This window comes from Camellia sinensis, chromosome 12, assembly GCF_055761805.1.
Source record: "Camellia sinensis isolate YWXY chromosome 12, ASM5576180v1, whole genome shotgun sequence".
NCBI lineage: Eukaryota > Viridiplantae > Streptophyta > Magnoliopsida > Ericales > Theaceae > Camellia > Camellia sinensis.
Window position 1 is genome coordinate 67,327,960 of NC_138972.1, and position 23,898 is coordinate 67,351,857.

At 37.0% G+C, this 23,898-nt stretch overlaps 1 protein-coding gene and 1 pseudogene across 8 annotated transcripts; both read right to left on the reverse strand.

Moving 5' to 3' along the window:
- Positions 1-289: 289 nt before the first annotated feature.
- On the reverse strand, positions 290-23,591 carry LOC114299228 (S-sulfo-L-cysteine synthase (O-acetyl-L-serine-dependent), chloroplastic). 8 transcript variants are annotated; one of them, XR_014346520.1, is made up of 14 exons: positions 23,279-23,589; positions 17,614-17,723; positions 17,272-17,329; positions 16,826-17,089; positions 16,583-16,720; positions 14,083-14,134; positions 13,916-13,965; positions 9,005-9,069; positions 7,492-7,551; positions 3,045-3,125; positions 2,683-2,849; positions 2,399-2,569; positions 861-983; positions 677-762 (listed from the first exon to the last, which is right to left on the reverse strand). XR_014346520.1 is itself a non-coding variant. In XM_082898857.1 (11 exons), exons 1-10 carry the CDS (start codon positions 23,522-23,524, stop codon positions 894-896), a joined length of 1,164 nt encoding a protein of 387 aa, XP_082754983.1. In that variant the 5' UTR covers positions 23,525-23,590; the 3' UTR covers positions 290-762; positions 861-893. The 8 variants fall into 8 exon arrangements, 4 of the variants coding, with proteins under 4 accessions (XP_082754983.1, XP_082754984.1, XP_082754986.1 ...); XR_014346519.1 differs by lacking the exons at positions 2,399-2,569; positions 2,683-2,849 and adding an exon at positions 8,604-8,665 and having other exon boundaries at positions 290-762; XR_014346518.1 differs by lacking the exons at positions 2,399-2,569; positions 2,683-2,849 and having other exon boundaries at positions 290-762.
- Positions 4,388-5,318, reverse strand: LOC114319757 (ATP-dependent Clp protease ATP-binding subunit CLPT1, chloroplastic pseudogene; annotated as a pseudogene).
- Positions 23,592-23,898: the final 307 nt, after the last annotated feature.

Genomic DNA, 23,898 nt, shown 5'->3' on the forward strand with positions numbered 1-23,898 from the left:
ACAAAAAATGATTTAAAAAGTACAAACAAAATAATCAAAAGATATTATTGGAGTTAAACCTAGACAGACTCAGTTCGAACCCAATCTCTTGAGCTTGGACAGACCCCTCTACATTTACCCCCCAACCCCGCCCGAATTGGGTGTGACCATAAGCATAAGATCCCTAGTGCTCCTCAAGTCAGCTGGCTCTCAGCCACAAGCCCACCAAAGGCATAGTTGTGAGAAACCAGTGGCCCAAAATTAATGGGCATGAGTCTGACTTCCCAAACACAGTATGATAACCCAACTATTTGTACCAAAATTTAAGCTTTGCAATTTGACATCCAATGAAACATATATGGCAAAAATAATAATTGAAGCAGCAACTAAAAACAATGTGAAAATATCAGAATTTTTTGCAAATTTTTCCTCTTCCTACCAGAAAATTTTCCCTTAAACTGAGAATTCGAGTTCTCCACCCGGAAGTAATTTCCATTGAAACAAATGATGTCAAAATCTTCTAATTCATCAATAAGAGTATGGATTCAAACTCTTTGCAAATGTATCACTATTAGCATAATATACAACTTTCTGCTAGATCGACTCCGTTGTTGAAAGCCGACTCTTCACCTCTTTATGTCTAATTCTTTGCCACACAATGAACGAAAGCGCATGGTAAAAGCAGCTCATTGGCAACCAGAACTTGAACAACATTCTCATCAACACTTTGATCAAACAACAGTCTTTCTCATTCCATCGAAAGCTATCTCTGGATTAATGTGCCTTGACATAAAAATTTGCACTTTTAGATATATGTCAATTAATAATAAGTCACCTCGCTACAACAATGGGTAACCTTAAAAACGTTGCTAACACCTTACCTTTTAAATGAAAAAAGTGAGCAAAGTTGAACACTATCTTTGTTGCATTTCTCTGACTTCATCATGAATAGACTGAAAAAGAACAGTGGAAATATACCTCTCACCAAAGCTTGGAAATACAACCTGTATCATCACAAAAGAGTTGGACTAGTCAGAAAGTGGAAATCAGCAGAGAAAATATTAAATGATTTATTTGTGTTAATGGTAAGTATACTAGTATACAATAATCTGATAGATATTCATTCCCAACAATTCCATTTGAAGAATAAATGTATGCGTGAAAAGGTCGTATCTAGTGCAAAAGGCTCCCACTTTACAGCAGGGTCTTAAGAGAGGTTCAAGCTCATTTATCAGTTAAAAAAGCATAAATTTTCAAGAATCATAGCCAAATAAGTATTGATGTTACAACTAAGACACCATTTACTATCAGCTCACACTTCTAGAATAACTGCCTATTAAAATGGTTACCAGAGTAGGCAGATCTTCTTCACATTACAACACCATGCTGATAATGCTCAAGCCTGCTCATGAGGAGGTGGGCAAACTACTTGGAAAATCCATATGAACCAAACCAACCCAACCAGGTTGGCTTGGTTTTTGGGTTAACATCAACCTAGCCCAAAAAAGCCAACCTGACCAGGTTGGTTTGCTTTTTGGGTTGGCATCGGGCTAACCTGAACCAACCCGAGAACTGCTCACACACAAACACACACATATATATATATTACAAATTTATATATGTATTCATATAATTGATTGTGACAATTTATCATAGTACACTTTGTTGCACACAATCATGTTATATTAGATTTTCTACAAACTATTTTCCTAAAATTTCATTTATAATGAGTAATTAGAAAATGAATAAATTAAGGTGGAACCACGGTACCAATCCAAACCAACCTGAATCAAGTCAGGTTGGGTTGGCTTGATTCCGGTCAGTTTGGTTTTGGGTCCAAAATTCTGGAACCAGCCAAGGGTGGTTGTCGGTTGAATTCTGGGTTTGGCTCTAACCCAAACCAACTTAATCCATGCCCACCCTATGAGGCACTTGCATAAAAATAACTATATAAGAATTCATGATAGTACATTGTTAACAATGGGTAGTACACCACTCTTCCATCACTAGAGCTTTTAGGTCTGTTTGATCATGTGGATTGTAACATGGGATTGGGATTACTAGAACATGGGACTCACATTTTATGGAGACCAAATTAGAGATTTTCTCTTGGTGATCATTAACACTACATGAGAATGTAAGCTTGTTTTGCTATTATCTGGATTGAGGTAGTACAATTCTTACATGCTATCCAGATTGAGGAAGTATTTCCTCACCATGCACTACATCTCTTGGGTACTTTTACTGTCACTATTTTCTTTCAACTGACGAGAAATTATGAGATTGAAAAGACATTAGATGAAGAATAAAGTGAAGAGATTAAATTTTAGTTTATTCAGGAGTTATAGTTCTAATAGGATTGCTTTTCCATTGTCTTTGTTTCCTTATTAGACAGTTTTTTTTTTTTTTTTTCACTTACATATTGGATTGTCAATTTAATTTGGTCTGCTCATATACAAGGCTCGAGGGTAATGAAATTTATTGGAGGTTCAGAAGAATTTCTACATTCTCTCTTTCTTTCTTCTTCTTTCCATCTTCCTTCTCTGGTTCTACACCACAAGGACAGCATCAACTCACCATTGCATGTTGCCTACAAATCATATTAACAATGGTAAGAATGTATCCCTTTCCGCTGCAAATCTCCAAAGCCACATCCCCAAAAAGTTCAATTAAATAATTCAAATGTCCTAATTCCCAGTCCACCTTCATATAGGATTGCAAGCTCCCAATCCACCAAATTATACTTTAATTCTTCTCCAATACCGGTCCAAAGGAAATCCTGCTTTCTTCCACCAGCATTAAGCGATTGGATGTGGAAAGCAAAAGAACAAAGTTTCCAACTCTGACATAGTTGCCTACCTTCTGCACTACTACTCGTATTGTTGAAATCAATCACAATAATTAGCTCGATGAAACATAAGTCAAAAAATTACAATTGTGACTCAGAAATAACAAAAGAAATCCTGCTTTCTTCCACCAGCATTATTTTGCAGAACACACAATCATGCATGCACCTACATGCATATACAAACAGAGAGAAGAAAAGAAAAAGAAAAAAAACTCACAACAATGAGTTTTCCAGCATTCTCGGGCCTTTTTGCCATGTTTACGGCAGCAACAGCTGCAGCTCCTGATGATATACCAACCTGGAACAAGTTCAATCTAAAAAAAATTGAAGTAACCAGCAACCAAGAAACATAGCTTCTGCAAGTATACAGTAATCTTGTGGTAGACAGGAGATACAAATGGAGATAAGATTAAAAACAAAGAAGCTGTTTGGAAAGTCCCAGAACGAGATTTTTTTTCAAGATATTATGCATGTGTAGCACTTGGATGGACCTTTGCTTGGAAAGGTGCCACAAGTTTCGATTAAGATCTCATCAACCCCAATTTTGGAATAAAATCAGTCCAGTTTCCGTTTTTTCTTTGTTTTTTGCCATGGGAGGGGAGGGGTTGGTTTCATTGTTTGCTTAATTGGATGGATGGAAAATGGAAGGGAAGGAAAATGTATCCGTAGGTGGGTTTCCTTATTTCTATTTACTAGGACGGAATAGAAAAGAGAAAGGAAATGCATTTTATGTCGTTTTACGGTTATACCCTCGCTTTATAAACATTAACCAACTTTTAGAGGCAACATCATAAATTTGCATTTAAAAAGAAGGGGGGAGCCTCTTTCCCTCGTCTCCTCTGCCAGTTTTAAGGAGACGGAATCTTGTGGGCCTAGGTGGAAAGGGGCATGTTCCTCCTTTCTCTAATCCCTTTTCTTTTCCTTCATCCCTTGCGCCCAAACAAACAGGCTACAAACACACAAACGCACACCAACCACAGCATAGTAATCATTAACAGTTGGGATTCATAGCTTAGGCTTTTGGAAAAATTGGTGACTTAACAGTCCCAAGTCCGAACAAACTAATTGTAGGCTTGAACAAGTTCATGGGAAATTTGCCTAGTTTACAGTGTTAGTTTTTGGACTCACTGGTCTAGAAATTATAATTCCCTGAGGAAAGAAGACACCACTACAACTCAATTGCTCTTTCTTTTTCTTTTTCTTTTTCATTTTTCTATGGTGGGCATGCCACTCATTCTTTTTGTTAAAATGTACCTACACCTACCACCACCTACTACCACACCTACTACACCTACCACCAATGTACCCTCACCTACTCCTCACCTACTACCCAAATCCTCTCCTATATAATAGGAATCCTTGTAATATCAATATCACAACACATCAATCTTGTAATATACACAATTATTCAATAATACATCAGTTTATTTTACATGGTATCAGAGCTAAGTTAAGAACGTAATATTTTTCGCTTCACTGGCGGGCGGCAACCTCGCCTTGGCCGCCCGCCGGACCTCAACCTATTCCGCTTATGTTCTACACATACCTTTCCATCACTTTCCATCACTGCCTAAATCCTCTCTCCTTCACCACCGCTGCTTCCTAGTTGATGAATTTGTTCTGAGAAGGTCCCAAGGCAACAAAGCAAGTCACAACACTCCAAAACTTTTCCCAGTCCCTACTTAAAGCTCAAGACTATATCCACATTCATAGATTTGGCAATCTCTTTAGCTTTTTCATCATCAAAACCAAGGGCAGCCATTATTTTATGGCCTGCTGATTCTTTTTCCGACCAAATCACCTGATTTCAGTTTCTCATCAACAGCCCAATCAAGAGCCCTCTGCTGGTTCGGTTAATGGAGGATGCTCGGGGCTGAAAAAAAAAAAATAAATAAATAAAAATACAAGTCAGACCTTCCAAGTAAGTTTACAGTTTCATCTCGCACTTTGAAAAGAGTAATTCCATTTGCCCTCAAAAATTTTGCAGCTAAACTGGTTCCCTCAACCAAGATACCCATCAAAAGAGCTTCAGTCCCAGTATTTGGATACTTGAGCTTCCTCGCTTCTAGCTCGGCCATCGCGAACGACTTTATAGCCCTCGCCGACCATTTTGGAAGTTTTTCAGAAGAACCCCTCTCTGGTTTCGCAGTTGGGAGGCTAAACGAGACCGTGGCGACAGTTGACGGGCGGTGATTTGAAAGGCGATTCCAGGGGTTGGTGGGCTGAATTGAGAGATGGGTTCCGATGAAAGAGCTTAGCGAGTTGTCTGGTTTGAGAATCAGAGGATGAGGTAATGGAAAATTGTCGGATTTCCTAAAAGAAGAAGGCATTGGAAGTAGTGATATGGCATTAGTGGCCATTAATTTGAAGAAACCCTAGGCTTCGTGAGGAAAAGCTCTGTGTTGATTGCCACCACCTCCAAAGGAATGCCCACATGGCAATATCACAGCGTCATCCATAAGTGCTCCTGTCAGAGGATCCGAAAGAATCATCCTTAGAGACCCACACCATCCCACTTTCTTCCACTAAACACGGTTGTGTGCTGCTGACCCACACCACCTCACTTTCTTTTTATTATTTTATCTTTTCTTCCACTAAACACACGGTTGTGTGCTGATGCCCACCCCCCTCACTTTCTTTTTATTATTTTATTTCATCTTTCACTTCACACACCACACCACCCAACTTTCTTTTTCTTCTTTTATCACACAAGGGAGACAGCCCCATGTGAAGAGAAATACCATTCACACGGTTTACCACATTAATACCGACGGGAATTGCCTCTTCCCTATTAATACATTTTTTTTTATTATTCTTATTCTTTCCAAAAAAAAAAAAAAAAAAACACAAAACACAAAACACAAAACACAAAACACAAAACAATTTCCACATTTGCACATCAACCAACCATATTTTATTCATCTCAGGGAATAACCCCGATCACCCTTTTACACACAAAAAAAAAAAAAAAAACCACATCCACAGTGGGCTTTTTCTTCTCTACTCTGCCGCCGGTCTCTTCTTCTTGCCTCCGTCCTGCGCGGCCCTTGACGGTGCTGCCTCCGTGTTTTTCACGCCGCCGAGCACGTTCACTCCCCCATACTCCTCCACTGCAGCATATGGCGGACCACCAAATCGGAACATCACGGTGGCCTTCCGTTTCAGCTCCTTATTTTCTGCCCTTAGCACGCTTATCTCTGCTCGCGCATCCTTATACATGCGTTGGAGCAGAGCCAGCTGGGAGTTTAACTGTTGCACCTCATTTGTCCTGCTCTGCAGCCGGTGCGACAAATTTGTGACCGCAGTCATGGTTTCCACGCATGACTTCAGAGTATACTGATTGGCCTCAATATCAGTTTGCACCGCCATTTTTTGCTCCACCGACCGCATCGGAAAGTTCAACGGAGCAAACACAGAGGTGTTTGGTTGAGGTTCACTGGCCACCGCACCAGTTATTTCTCTTGTGGACTCATTCAGTTCTGGAAAGAGCGTAAGTAGCCCACGGGAAGAGGAGGCCATGTTTTGGGTAGCTGGACGGGAAGAAGAGGCCATGTTGCTGAGTGTTTCAGAGACGGGTTGGTTACAGAGTATTACAGCGTTTCTCTCTCAGGCAAGGAAGATTTTTTCAGAAGATTTTAGCAGGTTTTCTGCCTCAGCCTCCGCATTGATTTATATAGAACATGACGAAGAGGCCGACACGCGCACTGTCGATCACGTGCATCACCGCGTGTCTGGCGCGCCTTTTGATGGCTCGTCTTTTTATGGATTGGGCACGCCTTTTGATGGCACGCCTTTTGATAGATTGGGCACACCTTTTGAGGGTGCGACTTTTTAAGGGTCCGACAAGACTCTGTAAACTGTCCCGACATTGATTCCGGTTAGCTCCTTTATGGGTCCGACAAGACTCTGTAAACTGTCCCGACATTGATTCCGGTTAGTTTCTACAAGGGTCCAGCAAGACTCCGTAAACTGTCACAACAGTGTCTGTTACAACGGTCCGACATGACCCCGTAAACTGTCTTCTACAACGGTCCGACATGACCCCATAAACTGTCTTCTACATGGTTATGACACCCCCATACAGTGTCCTCTACAACGTTATGACACCACCATCCAGTGTCTTCACCAATGGTCTGACACGACCATACAGTGTCACCTATCCTTTTTTATTTTTATGTATTTTCTTGTTTTGTAACTCTCTCCAAACTCAAGTTGGTTAGTTCCTATCCTCCTTGAGTTTGCGGGGGGCTGTTAAAATGTACCTACACCTACCACCACCTACTACCACACCTACTACACCTACCACCAATGTACCCTCACCTACTCCTCACCTACTACCCAAATCCTCTCCTATATAATAGGAATCCTTGTAATATCAATATCACAACACATCAATCTTGTAATATACACAATTATTCAATAATACATCGGTTTATTTTACACTTTTCCTAGTGCAGATTGGAAAAATAAAATAAAAATCATTTACAGCTTACAGCTATAAGGTGAATCAATTTCTCAGCAAAACATTTAACAGTAAACTGTTGATAAAGAAAAGTAAAACTGAACTAAACTTATTTAACAGTTCAACATTGAGAATACTGGTGATAAAGGAAAAGTAAAAATGAACAAAACTTCTTTAACAGTTCAACATTGAAAATACTTGCCAGTAAACCTTCCTCCAATGCCAACCTTCTTGCCATTTCAACAGCTTCATCATTGGTAATCTACATTTTCCAATTAAATAAATGTTCATATTAAATTGTCCAGATAATTATACTAACAAACGTAAGTACTGACTACCAAAAAAACCAAAATATCAAATGCATAGGATTTATTATATGCTTGAAGATCATGTGGCACAAAAGTGATGTTGGTCACGGCACTGTAAATACAGACTCCACCCGGAAAGCGCAAGAGGCCTGCTCCTTCAAATTAAGGGTGGGAATTTTCAACATGACACGATAACACGATTCAAACCGTACATAAAATTCGTGAGTTAGGAGCATATGACACAACCCGATAACACAAATATTAAATGGGTCAGGTTAGGGCAAACCTACATAACACAAAGTTGAACGGAGAACCCATTTAATGAAAAATTTGCTACACTTTTTAATGTTATTTCCACTAAGAGGTGCCATGACATTTTTGAATCCCTTATGTAATTCCATCCAGCTGATTAAAAAAGTTTGTAAAATAAGATTTTAAGGCTAATATAGTAGGAATGGAATGCTTGTTGGAGCTCACATTTTAATGTTATCTTGGAGCTCATATATAAGATTGAATGGCTTTACATTAAGACTAGATTTAGTACATTGGAATAAAATAAGTTGGAATGGAATGCTTGTTGAAATGGAACGGAACCTATGAGGCACAGGTGCGGGTACGAATACCGGTATGGATACAATACGGGTACGCTGATATGCCAAATCTAAAAGAAGTAAGGTATGAATACGGCTGGAATACGCTAATATATATATTTTTAAATTTACAGCTAAACGTCCAACAATAAGAAGAAGAGGGCAAAGTTAATAACACAGTGGGTGATTCTGCATTACCTAATTTTTTTTTATTTTTAAAGATGATTAAAGAGGAATAAGGTTGTAGACTTGTATCAAATTCCAGCTGCTGTGGGGGAAAATAAAAAGAAATAAATGTTTAAAAAAAGAAAAAAGAAACAAAAAATTTAAAAATTAAAAAAAAAAAAAAAAGAAAAAAAAGAAGAAGAGAATCGAAGAATAGGAGATAGGCTACAAAAGGAGGTAAGAAAACTCACTGGAACCTTGAGCTTCATCGTCACTGTTGTATTTGAAGGAGAGTTGAATCGCCGATGCTATTCTTCGAATGAGAGTCAAGAATGACCATCAACGAAGAAGAGAAATGAGAGTTATGTTTGTAAACCTAATTTGTTTATGTTTTTTATTATCACAAAACACCCTAAATTTATTTAATTTTTCAAAATGTGCAAAAAAGAATTGCTCTGGTGCCTTTAAAAATTTTGGAAATTTTGCTTTTGCCAAGCGTTTGTGTTACATGAACTTGGCAGTTGGAGGCAAAGTACCCATGTCGACACGACACGACACGACACGACACAAGTGCGGGTATAGGATCTGTGTCAGATTCGCCTCCTCTCAGACACGGCTAATCGAAAAGGAAGAAGAAGATAAAGATACTTACATGGATGTGTTGGGTTCGAGATCTAGATTTGTTGAATCATAGCTTCATCGATGAGTGAATGTTGGCTACAATAACCACATAATCTAGAGTTAGAACCAAGAGGGAGAGAGAGAGAGTAGAGAGTCATAATCACCAAGTGGGAAAGAGAAGAAAGAGAAGAGTTAGCTTCGATTGTGCTGTGCATATTTCAGAGAGAGGAAAGAGGAGAAAAAGGGAGAGAGAAGAGAGAGAGAGATAGTTTGACTGGCTGGTTGATATACTGCTGGAGAGCATTTTTGCTAGGTTTGGCTAATGGACTAGACACAAATAAATAAAATAAAAGTTTGGGCCTATTTAGTGTTTTATATCTGGCCTATTTCGTCTTACAGTTTTAGTGTTTTATTTTGGCTTATATAGTTTTTTGGGCCTAAATAAAATAAGTTTGGGCTTATTTAGTCTTTTATTGTTTTGTATATGGCCAACATCTTTATTAATAACATGAGTTGTTATATGACTTATTCATATGTTATCATATTTATAAAAAAAAATTTGTTGGGACAAATTTTTTAACTCATCTTCATATAATAAATATATTTAAAAAATAATTATTTAACGTATCCCAATATCCATATCCAATTCATACCCACGTATCCTCAATTTTTAATTTTGAAATGTCCGACCTTGGATATGCATCCGCACCCAAGTCCGTGTAACATAGTCCAACACACTCACCCTGTACCCATGGAGTACCCACCGCATACCCATGGTATACCTAACTTCCCTAGACCATATACAATGTCCCCAATACGTATATGACGTACCTAGTACAAGTGCAGTTGTATCGGTACGCGTACTAGTACCCAGTACTTATATGGCAACATTCATGCTTCATCGAATGGAACAGAGAATGGAAAGGAATACTCATTCCCATTCTCCTCTTTGGTTGCCAAGATAGAATTATGTAGCAATGCAGTGGTCATTCCTATTCTAACTTTTGGATAGGCTAATTATCAGTGTCAGAATTGAAAGAAAAATAAATGTAAATAACCAAAGAAAGCCTTGTGTCAACTACATGAATTCTTTTTCGCCATTAACCTCTACCTAGGACTGTATGCTCAATTAAATTAAAAAAATTCATATATTTTTTCACTACCTGTTAGAATTTACCATAAACCTACCACCACTACCATCTTCACCTACTCCCAAACCTACTACACTCCACCTACCACCTCCACTACCATCTTCACCTACTCCCAAATCCTCTCCTATATAAATCCTTGTACTATCCTTGTAATATATACAACAATCAAATATCAATCAATATTACATCTATTTTAACATGGTATCAGAGCTATAAGATTTAGGCCTATATTCCTTTCTTTCCGGCGGGCAGCCGGCCGGCAACCATGCCTTCGCTGCCCGCTGGAGTTTTTCAACACCTCCACAGAGTATGGCTCAATGGCTCAATCCCAAGCTTACTTCCATCAAACACAGACTCAACAATCCAAACACCACTCAAGAAAAACAACTCCTTCCTCTCGGCTCTCTCCAGATGCATACACAACACACACAACAGAGTGTTCTTCCATGAAGATTAGTTTGGGCAAGCTTACTTCAATCTTTCTTGCAAGTTTCACACTGGTATTTCCTCTGACTTGGTGGTCTCAACTCGCCCGAGTCATCCGAACTCCATGTGTCCCTCGAAAGCATCATCAAACACAGAGCAACATCTTCCTCAGTGGATGTATCCGAGACCGAACTCACCTGTTCCAACTCGGTCACCGACTCGGTCGAACTGGGTTTTTTCAACTTGGGACTCTTCCGAGTCCGCTTGGATCGCCGGCGAGTTGGGTTTCTGGATGACTCGGTCTCGCTCTCTCTGTCTTGAACCACCGACCCTCCATCGAGAAACTTGGGATCTACTAATCTGAAGCTCCTTTTTGGGTTCTCTCTCAACCCATAAACCAGAGCTTTCTCTTCACTCCCCTCTCTCAGTTGTTCTTCTTCTGAAGAAGAAGACAGAGATGAAGCTGACTCGTTAGGCTCACTGCGTTGTTGTGACTTTTGGGTCTCTGGTGGAATCGGTAGGTTGGCCAAGTGAGACCTCATGTGACCACCCAAAGCTCTGCCATTGGCAAAAGCTTCCACGGTTATTCTAAACTATAATAACACACCACCCCACTTTCCTTTTCCTTTTTTTTTTTTTTATTTTTCGTAATCTTTCTCAAATCTTATCCCCACTCATCCACACCCCACTTTCCTTTTCTTTATTTTATTTTATTTTTCGTAATTAAAAAAAAATAAAATAAAATAAAATAAAATAAAATAAAAATTTGTCGGCTTGGTTTGTTGTGGGCAGGCTGTCATCTCAGGTCAAACCATGTGAGTTTCATATATATATTATACATAAACATGTCATGTGTGGAGACAATGGCATGGTATTTCCAATCCTTCTTTTATTTTTTATATCAACCCACTCACAACTTCACACACTATCACTGTTTTTTTTTTTTAAATCATTATTTTATTATCTTTTCTTTTTTGCACATTACACCATCGCCCCCAACATCCTCCACTCAAACATATTCTCTCTTTTCTTTATCTATTTTTTTATTCTTATTATTATTATTAAACATAAAAAAAAAAAAAAAAAAAAACAAACAAACAAACAAACAAACCATTCCACAAACTTGTCATTTCTTTCATGCCGGGGATCAACCCCGATCATAATTTTACACAAAAAAAAAAAAAAAAAAAAAAACACCAACAACACCACCAACAAACCACAACGGCTTTGTTTTCTTTCCTGCAGACGGCCACACCCCGACATCCCTTCTCTACTCTACTGCAGGTCTCTTCTTCTTGCCTCCGTCCTGAGCCGCCCTTGACGGTGCTGCCTCCGTGTTTTCCATACCACCGAGCACGTTCACTCCCCCCTGCTCCTCCACTGCAGCATATGGCGGCCCTCCAAATCGGAACATCACGGTGGCCTTCCGCTTCAGCTCCTTGTTTTCTGCCCTTAGCACGCTTATCTCTGCTCGCGCATCCTTATACATGCGTTGGAGCAGAGCCAGCTGGGAATTTAAATGCTGCACCTCATTTGTCCTACTCTGCAGCCGGTTCGACAAATTTGTGACCGCCGTCATGGTTTCCACGCATGACTTCAGAGTATACTAATTAGCCTCAATATCAGTTTGCACCGCCATTTTTTGCTCCACCGACCGCATCGGAAAGTTCAATGGAGCAAAACCAGAGGTGTTTGGTTGAGGTTCACTGGCCACCGCACCAGTTATTTCTCTTGTGGGCTCGTTCAGTTCTGGAAAGAGCGTGAGCAGGTTCTGGGTAGCTGGACGGGAAGAAGAGGCCATGTTTTGGGTTGCTCAGTGTTTCAGCGCAGGGTTTACAGAGTGTTTCAGACTGCCAAAATTCAGAGGTTTCAAACTGGTTTGCACAGCCTCTGCCTCATCCTTGGTTAAATAGCCAGGGTCGATCCGCGCATCGCGCGCCACTTGCCGACAGACGACACACGGGCACGCAAGCCAAGGCGCCCACGTGCCTCGCCATCATGTCCGGCACACCTTTTGATGAATTGGGCACGCCTTTTGATAAAATTGGACACACCTTTTGAGGGTGCGACTTTTCAAGGGTCCGACAAGACTCTGTAAACTGTCCCGACATAGATTCCGGTTAGTTTCTACAAGGGTCCGACAAGACTCTGTAAACTGTCCCGACATTGATTCCGGTTAGTTTCTACAAGGGTCCGACAAGACTTTGTAAACTGTCCCGACATTGATTCCGGTTAGTTTCTACAAGGGTCCAGCAAGACTCCGTAAACTGTCACAACATTGTCTGCTACAACGGTCCGACATGACCCCATAAACTGTCTTCTACAACGGTCCGACATGACCCCATAAACTGTCTTCTACATCGGTCTGACACCGCCATACAGTGTCCTCTACAACGTTATGACACCACCATACAGTGTCCTCTACCACGTTATGGCACCACCTTTCAGTGTCTTCACCAACGGTCTGACACGACCATACAGTGTCTCCTATCCTTTTTTATTTTTATGTATTTTCTTGTTTTGTTCCTCTCTTCAAACTCAAGTTGGTTAGTTTCTATCCTCCTTGAGTTTGCGGGGGGCTGTTAGAATTTACCATAAACCTACCACCACTACCATCTTCACCTACTCCCAAACCTACTACACTCCACCTACCACCTCCACTACCATCTTCACCTACTCCCAAATCCTCTCCTATATAAATCCTTGTACTATCCTTGTAATATATACAACAATCAAATATCAATCAATATTACATCTATTCAATATTACATCTATTTTAACACTACCGTATTCCATGTCAACTTAGATCTTCCCCTTCCCCTCCCCCTCCCCCTCCCCCTACCCCTCCCCTAGCATCTCCATTCATGTGATCTTATCACTCTTTATCACCATTATATCTAGGTCTTTGTTGTATATGGTCAAACCATCTTAAATTGTTCTCTCTCAACTTATCTTCAATAGATGCTACTCCTACCATTTCACAAATATATTCACTTTTAATACTATCTTTTCTAGTCTTACCAAGTATTCTCATCTTAGCTACACACATTTGATGCACATGTTTCTTAGTTGCCCAACACTCTGTCCTGTGAAGCACTGTCGGCATTATAGTTGTTCTATAAATTTTCTTTTCAATTCTGTTTGTATTCATCAATCACATAATATGCCAAATGCACTCCTCTACTTGAGCCAACCTACTTTAATTCTGTGAATCACATCATCTCCAACCTCACAATTCTTATAAACAACGAACCTAAGTAAAGAAATGATCACTACGAAAAAAGTTAAACATTTAAGTTTAGATTCTGGCAAAATAAGACAATAAATATGAATACAACTGAAGGCAGGGAGAGGGGGAAAATCACCTTCAAAATCTCGTCAAGTAAATTAACATCCAAAATGCTAGGAATATAACCTGCACAATGTATTATTTTTGTGAGGAATCTTAAAAAAAAAAAAAAAAAAAAACATAAAAGTGACAGTGCAGAAAGAAGCAATGCCATGAAAATATTTCTATATACAATTTTTCGACCTGGGTTTTCTCCAGATATTACATTCCTTTCTGCAGGTTCCACTCCAACAACCTGAGTGCAGAAAATATAACACAACTAAATATCAATATGACATAATCTACACAGATAGGATATAATGAAAGGGGACTGACACCCAATCAGAGAATTATAGGCATGTAGATTCTAACATTCATGCATTATGTCAGAAGTGATGTGTCAAAATAGTAAGAGTCCAAATAACCAACTATAACATTACACAAACTTTCACTAAGAAGAAACATGGGTTTAACGAGCAAGTGCAAAAAATTTGATGATGGGTAAAGCACTAAAATTGCAGGGGCCATGTAGACTAGTTACATAAGAACGGTAGAGAATTTGATGGAAATAATCATTTAGTGAAAGTTATTTCTTGTTGGCAACTAGCATGTCATGGATGGTAACTAAGGAAGGAATTAGCACAAAATTAGAAACCAAAAAAGAAACAATCAAGTCAAAAGAGTTTAAAATTAGTAGAAATAAAACTGAATATATGAAGTGTAACTTTAGTAACAATAGAAGGAGAATTAAAAATTGAGATTAGGAGATAACAAATAGTGAACATTTCGTAGTTCAATGATTAATAAAGATTGAGATGTTGGAGATTAGAAAAGTAGGTGGCTCATGTGAAGGAGTGGTTCTGGCATATCATATGATTTAACATTTACCAACACAATTGAAATTAAAATTCTATAAAACTACAAGACCAGCAATGCTTTACGAGACAGAATGTTGGGCTACTAAGGAACATGTTCATAAAATGAATCCAGTTGAGATGAGAATGCTTAGATGGATGTATCGTAAGACTAGAAAATACGTACTTAAAAATTCATATATTAGAGAAATGATAGGAGTAGCACCAATTGAAGATAAATTGAGTGAAAGCATCCAAAGATAGTTTGGTCATGTACCACGAAAGCCTATAGATGCAACGGTTAGGAAAAGTGATATGATCACCGTAAACGAAAATGTTAGGGGGAGGAAGAGACCTAAATCGATATGATATGTGATAGTAAAAAATTATCAAAATTTTTACTTCATTTAATTGAGCATACAGCCCTTGACAGAATAAAATGGCGAAAAAGAATTTATGTGGCATACTCTACTTGATTGGGACAAAAGGCTTAGACTGATTGGATTGGTTTGGTTTGGTTTGGCATGATGTCCATACTTCACTTTCAAAAAGTGTAGATTTATTTCAAAAAAATTCATTGTATCCCAAATCATGTGTTGTTCCCGTAAAGCCTAATGATGATTGCAGTTAAAAATAGAAACTATCAAATCACACCATCACTATAATAATGATGATTGCAGTTAAAAATAGAAACTATCAAATCACACCATCACTATAATAGGCAAATGCCTCCTTTTTCTCAACTTGTCAGAATTATTTGTAATAAGCTATGTTACATGGACTCGTCACTTTGGGGCGAAGTACCCGTGTCGACACGACACGACACGGGTGCGGGTGTGAGATCTGTGTCGGATTCGCCTCGTCTCTCTCGGACACGGCACTTCACAGACAGCAAAGAAATGGAAGAGGAGCACTTTACAGACAGCAAAGAAATGGAAGAGGAGAAAGGAAGAGAACCTGGTCACTGTTGGCTTCGATCATCGATCACGATTAGGGCTCTCACTATTGATCACGATCGTCTTCGTCTAGGGCTTCGATCGTCTTCGTCTAGGGCCTCGATCACTGTCGATCTCGACCTCGAGCTCGATCGTCTTCGTCTCTCTCTTCGTTTCTGCTTCTCTCTCTGTCTTCGTCTCGTCTCTGCTTCTCTCTCTCTCTCGTCTCTCAATCTGTTCTCTCTCTTCGCCTCTGATTTGATCATATATATTGATCATATATAATATATATAATATAATTTATATAATATAATTTATATAATTTATATATAATATATATAATATAATTTATATAATTTATCATATATAATAATAATTTTTATAAATTATTAATCATATTACATTTACATTAATATATAATATATAGTATGAATTACATTAATATAATAATATGTAATATTACTCATCTAAAAAAAATTATATAATACAATAGATATTATATAAATTATATAGATATTATATAATAATTATTGTATAACATATAAGATATTTATAAGATAATATATACTTATATATATTAATAAAAATAAATAAACACATATATGTAAAATAATTATTTGTTATTTATATAATATAACTCATCTTAATAACTATATTTAAAATATATATATATATAACGTATCCCCGTACCCGTATCTAAATTTGGATACATATCCACGTATCCTTAATTTTTAATTTTGAAATGTCCGACCCCTAGATACGCACCCACACCCGATCCTCGTACCCGCGTCCGTGTAACTTAGGTAATAAGATATTGGCTACAACTGAGAAGATCTAATCAATAAAATTCACAATTTAGGCATAAGTAGAAATTCATTTTATAATTAAATATGTAATATAGTGCTTGTTTGTTACCTTGATACCTTTGTTCATCATTTTCAAATAACGCCCAGTGCCTGTAACAGTTCCACCAGTTCCAATTCCCGCAACAAAGATGTCAACGCTACCCATGGTATCCTCCCATATTTCTGGGCCTGTGGTTTCAAAGTGGACCTGTAGTTCAATGAACTAAACTTCTATTTAAAAATATTATATATATAATTCATTTGAAACTGAGAGCAGCTAGTGAAGTTCTGAAAGATGTGAAGCAGAAATGACCTTTGCATTAGAAATAGTGTCAAACTGTTTAAACATGTATGCATTTGGCATGCTCAATACAATTTCTTCAGCTTTATCAACAGCCCCTTTTATTCCTTTCATTGGGTCTGTCAAAACAATCTCTGCTCCAAATGCACGAAGAAGAACCCGTCTTTCAAGATTGATGGATGCAGGCATGGTGACAATGACTTTGTATCCCTTGGTTGCTGCAACGAAAGCAATACCAAGTCCTGTATTTCCACTAGTCGGTTCAACTAGTATGCTCTGCACATGACACAGAAACATATGCATAATTTTTATGATGCAGAGGGTGTGCCTTTCATCAGGCTTTAAATGCTAACCCCAAGTAACTAGAAAATGGTTTTGTATGATGAGCATGTAAGTATCTAACTTGATTTGTGCAAAGCATTCCTCTAATATTAGAGCAATAGAAGATCAATACTAACCTTCCCAGGAGAAATTGCACCACTTTCTTCTGCATCAGATATCATACTATAACCAATTCTGAAAAGTCAATCACTTGAAAAATGTTAACATCAAGTGCATCCTAATGTATCTCCAGTCAGGAAGCATGAAACATCAAGAATTGAAATTATGTTTTATGTAGGTATGCTATGCTTATCCATTACTTGCCAAGTGATGAGTCATGTGCATAAAGTCAAATTAATAAGATGAACCTGATAGTATGATGGTTTATTTATTACCAATCAACTAAAGGATATGAAATTTGCACAAAAGGTGAAAGACTCCTAGAAGATCATAAACTCAGCAAAAATGTGAAAGGTTACCTATCCTTGACACTTCGGCAAGGCTCCATAGATTCAAGTTTTGCAGCAATATTTGCCACACAGCCCTTTGTAACTTTGTTGAGATATATCATCGGTGTTTGCCCAATCAACTATATCAATTTGTCACAACTGCTCACATCAGTCAATGTTTTGAAACATATAACAACTTAAAAAAGAAAAAAGTAAACCATCATTTTACGCACATTAAAATACAAAACGATTCTCCAAAAAAACATAAATCTGAAATTCAATGAGAGCATAAATGCTTCTGAAGATGATTCTAGCTTCCTCCAAATACTTGTTGCACAGAAGATCCAAACCCGCTGCACTCAGTTTAGCTCCAAAGAATGAACTTTAAGAAGACTAATTATCCTAGGCTACTGCCCAGAATAAAAACAGATAACTAAAGAAATATACAGCTAACCATGCTGTAGCTAGACACATTTAACCGCAGCAAATACTAATGGTTTCTATAAAACTAAATCAAGATCAGTTTGCTCCTTCACTAAATTCTCATAGAATAAAATCATGCCCAACCATTAATTAAAATTACCAATGACTAATAAAATATTTTTGTCACAAATTTAAGATTGATTTATGCTGAGCACAGACCATCGGTTCATATGATAAAGCTGAAAATAAGGAAACAAAATCACAACCAAGAACACAAAAATGTATGGTGTTAAGCAAGTTCCTTCATCAATGGAAAAGAGGGAAACCATCATGGTGAAACCCTCATACTCCTAATAACATCATAATCACACTATCAAAAAATATTGACACAGGCTATGTATGGTTGCACAGAAAATATACACTAATAACAAAATTTTGGCCAGAGAACAGTAACCAACTTCCAAATATCCAAACGAAATAAGAATACAGGGAAAAAATATACATAAGCTTACAAAATGAAACGTCTCACACTATAGTTTGGTAGAATGCAACTAATTTTCTTGTCTCAGTTGTCCATTTGAATAACTGTGGATAACTCCACCTTGTTCTAAATTTCTATTAGATTTCATAATAATGAATACTGTTATAACTATATGGAAATCTGGATGATCTTAACCCAAAACAGGAAGTGGAGAAAAGATCATATCGCAATCTTTCTTCTTCTTTTTTTCTTTTCACTTTGTTTGGTTTGTAACTTCATTATATCTCCTTCAAAACTACTTAACTTCAATGAAAGAAAAAAAAAATTAAACCACACTATTTGTCACTTCTTCATAACTGATTAACACTTCTATTATGTCATAACAAAAATTATGAAATTGTGGAGAATAAAAAATAGGGTGACCTAATGCACGAAGCTCTGCTAAAGAGAGGTCTGCGGAGGGAAAGATGCACACAACCTTACCAACACCCCCCCCCCCCCCCCTCTTCTCTTTTCTAGAGTGGTTGTTTCCGTGACTCGAACTCACACACACCATTCAAACTGTTGAGAATGCATGACGAATTTATAACACCTTCACACTGAAATGATAGCAAAGAGTCTCTAATCAGATAGTTGTTTTTTGTAGCATTTAGCTTTAAATTAATATTCCTCCATATTTGGCCCATAAAGCAACACAATTTCGTAAAACATCCATTGTGGTTGCCTATTCAAACCTTATGACACCATTACATTACAAAACAATTATCAAAATTGTTCATCAAAGACAGTAATAACGATAATAACAGAAATAAATATTATTGTTTGCAACAATAACAATAATAGTAACACATATTACTCAAAAGATAAATATATGTACATATATATATATATATAGAGAGAGAGAGAGAGAGCAATAAATAGTCAACTTTAAAGTGGTAGCAGCCCCGGGAAGAGTCACGGTAACAGTATTGCACTAATGAAAACAGCCCCATTTGCTAACTTTGAAAACCTAACTGTGGCTAAATAGTGACTATGAAACAAGAATTGCTGCTAGTTATATATGTTTTGAAGCCCAATTTCAGCTTGTTGATTACTATTTCAAGCTTTGCTCTAGTTATAAAATTGTCCTATTGGTTATTGACTCTAAAATGTCATAGGTATCAGACATCATTCTCACTTCTTCATTAGTAGACTTGAATGCACAAAAACTTGTTTTGATAATACATATACACTATAATATATGCATAAATATGCAGAGAGAGGGAGTGCTGGGGGAGAACAATTGAATGCCAAATTTAATATTGCAGATTCTTAGGGCATCTCCAACCCTCTCCCAAATCTTGACTCAAACTTAAATTTGAGTAAAAAGCCACCAAAATCCCCTCTACTCCTTTACTCAAACCTATAGCAAATTGAGTTTTACTCAAATTTGACTCAAGAGACACCCATTTCCTGTGCTCAAATTTCTATCCAATCAAAACTTGACAAATAGGAGCTTTTATCCAAATTTTCCTTTATTCCAACTCCTAGAATCCACTCAGAACTTGACACTTGGCAATTTTCTTCAAATTTGAGTTTATGCTTTTGGATAATACTTCATCCCCCAAAAAGAATCCCCAAATGATGTGAACATGCCGCATAAAAACTAAAGGGGTCACTTTATAATATATGAAAACTAAAAAAACAAAAAAAAATATTGGGGATGTGCTTTGCCTTGGTGATGTGGCTAGTCCACATCATTGGGGATTTCTTTGGGGGGATGCAGTATTATCCTTGAATTATTGTTTCCGTGAAAAATTCTTTTTGATTAAGAATGACAAGAACATAATAGCTTTCATATTCCATGGTTACTGATTGACCATTTATCAATTTTAATGCAATGGGATTTTCAGATAAATCCTATTTGTCTAGAGGTAAAACTCCATGTTTTGCCAAACTATATGAAGCACCAGTTGTTAGGAAATTGAGGAGCCCCAAGCACACAGCAACACGGACCTAATTCGTCAAGAAGAAACTTCAAAGTCCACATACCTAACACTAAGGCCCAATATACATTGTTTGGAACTCATGCCCACTTAAAAGCTTAAACCTATAAGTGGAGAGCCCATCTAATGTATATTAAGAACCATCTTTTTTACTCTTTATCCAATGTGGGACTCTACCTTCACACGTGCTCTAACAATCTCCCCTTCATGTGTGAACCAAACATCAGGCCTCTCCTTGCTCCCCCTCAAGTCTTGAGCTATTACCCATAAGTTCATCATAGATCATACGCACTCCCCCTTAATCCTAATCTATAACTCTTCAACATCGAGTCCAACCCAGACCACCTACATATACACCATCATGAGCCACCATACTCCATTGAGAAAGCTATCTTGTTGTGGTCCAACCTTGCCACGTGTACCAAGAATTTTCTTCGCTCCATCAAGAGTCATCATGGATTTTTCTAGCTCCATTAAGAGTCTTTATGCAAGCCCAAACCCAACAACGTCGATGCTCCAAGAGAACCCATCCATAGATCGCTATCCATTGGCTTTGATACCAGTTGTTAGGAAATTGAGAAGCCCCAAGCGCATAGCAACACAAGCGCATAGCAACACAGGCCCAATTCATCAAGGAGAAACTTCAGAGTCCACATATCTAATACTAGAGCCCAATATACATTGTTTAGAACTCATGCCCACTTAAAAGCTTAAGCCTATAAGTGGAGAACACATCTAATGTATATTAAGACCCATTTTTTTTACTCTTTATCTTATGTAGGACTCTAACTTCACACATGCTCCAACACCAGTGTCAACTAATGCATCAATAGTGTAAGAATGATAGCTCAAAAAGTCGAATAAAATTCAACATATGAATTTGTAGGGCTAACTTCTATAATTTTTCCTAAAGTCTCTAGAGGTTTTTTACTCCTATCTTTAGTTAATTTTTGAATTTTTTTTTTATATTTATTATTATATATAATTGGGTGTCCAAGCCAGCTTGTACGCACCTCGACTAATCTAAGGCCCTAAAGTTAACAACCGGGTAAACTTTCAGTGACACCTTGGGTTATTCGAACACAAGACCTTGGATCTTATCTTTAAATCTTTATTGCTCTTTGGAATTCCTTACCTAATAATCATCTTTCTAGCAATTGTTTATTTATAGTAATAGATAGATCATCTACAGAAACCATTTTTAAGTTTTAGTGTTCTTCTATCAATGTTTTGGATGAAGATTTATTTGTAACAGGGATACTTATTATTTTGTATCCTATTATTTCTTCATCTGAACTTTCTTGTATACTAGATTCGTCTATTATAGCCTTATCTTTATTTTTTGTTATTTCTAGGCTACTTGTAGAAGTAGACCTAATAGGAAGAGCACTTGCTGATGTTTGCCTAGGTTTTCTAGATAAACAACTCATCTTTTTTCCCTAATTATTAAATTTTTGAGATTTTTGAGACTTGAAGTTTCTCCAATAATCAATTTTTTAGGCCATGATAATTGCTTTACATTAACTTTCCTAGATTGAAATTTCCAAGTATGAGCACTCAGTTTTTCAAATAACTCTATACATAAAAATATCAATGTTTTTGCTTTTAGTGTCAAGGTCTCTCGTATCTTGAGTTTGTATTTTCAATCCTAATACCCAATTAAGATTAGGATCATCCAATGCCAAGAAATAATTTGGTTTAATAGTGAACCAAATTAGTCCATTATACAAATTACTTTGAATTCCTCCTATTAAGGCTTTTTCAAAGATAAACAATTTATTATCCATAACAGAAGTTAATACTGAAATATCTTTTTCACCTAAAAATAGAGGACATTTACTATCTTGTATGAATCCTAAATGAATCTAGTTATATTTTTTACTACGACATTGATTGCTTTTATTCATATCAAACAATGATACACGTATAGATGTTTCTTCTGTATTACCAACTAAAATTTTTCCTTCAAAGATTTCAACATTCATTTGACATTTGAAGATTGAATTTTGATAGATTTCCTTAATTGGAATTTTAGGCATTTTCCAATCATTCAAGGAAAATTATTGTCCTTCAATTTCAAATGATTCACATTCTCCTCTATCAGGAAAATGGATCACTTCATTTTTACCATATGAATCTATTTTCATCTTGAAAATAGTTCATGTTAAAGCTTCTTCTAAACTTTGTTCATATACTCTTTGTCCACTATCTTCTAATTTTCTGAAAATCTAAGAGCAGTGATAAGCAAAGTAATATTCACTGAGAATGAAAGATTACACTTTCTGTCTAATCAGATAAAGGTTTGAAAGGTATTCGCAATAGATGAAGCAAGGTGAGCCTGGAAAAGAAGAACCTTAAGGTTAGTATGTGATAATTTTATAAATAGTTAGTATTTTTTTTTTATAAATAGTTAGTATTGATAAAATGTCTTAGATTGAAATTTTGTAAATAAAGAATAAAATAAATATTTAGCATAACCCTATGCTTTTTACACCCAAGTTCAGTAAAAGTATTGAGTGTTGGATATGGCCTTAGTAACACCAACTTTGTTACAAAGACAAGAATTAAACCACCATACACTTTTCTCTTTAACTTAACCACCTAAAAATAACAAATAAATAATTCCTGCAAAAAACCCATTTCAATTTTTGAAGCTGAAAATCAGAAACTAAAACATTCAAAAAGGGGGATTGAACAAGTACATATTCAAATGGCATAACAACAACAACTACCCAAATGAAGAAAACAAGTAATTTTTCAGTGGGAAGAAGAGAAGGTTGCAGCGGAGAGTAAGAGAGAGAGGAACCTGGGTGACGTCGTCGGCGATGTTGACGGCGTCAAGGTCTTCTCTGGTGGCGAAGGAAGGCGAAGTAGTGGTGGCAGAGGCTTTGGAGGTAGAAGCAATTGAATTGGTGGCTGCATTGGTACTATACGAGGAGCAGCGTTGTTGGCGTTGTGGCAAAGATTGAAAGGAGGGAGAGAGATGAATGGGTTGGAAAGAGCTGAATCGAACAAAGAGTTGCAGAGGACGAGGAGGAGATAGCACTGCCATTAGAACCCTGTTTCGAGAGAGTATGGGTTTTGGATAAGGGGGAATTGCATATACTAGGGTTTTAGGGGGGATTGAAATAATAATAAATAAATAAATAAGACTTAGCGGATATTTTTTTTTTTTTTTTTTTTTTGTCAATGAGAGATCCAACTTTGTTAAATAATTTGGTGAAAAATTCTTTTATTTGTTTTGAAAAATATTTGTTTTTCAGTTAAAAAATGATATTTTGTTTCTAATTTTACTCATTAATTTATCTGTTACTTTTTTGACTATTTGTTTAAATTTTTTGTCTATGTTCAAATTTATATCTATTTGTTCAAATTCTTTGACTACCTATTCAAATTTTTGTCTATCCAAAATTTATTTGTTCAATT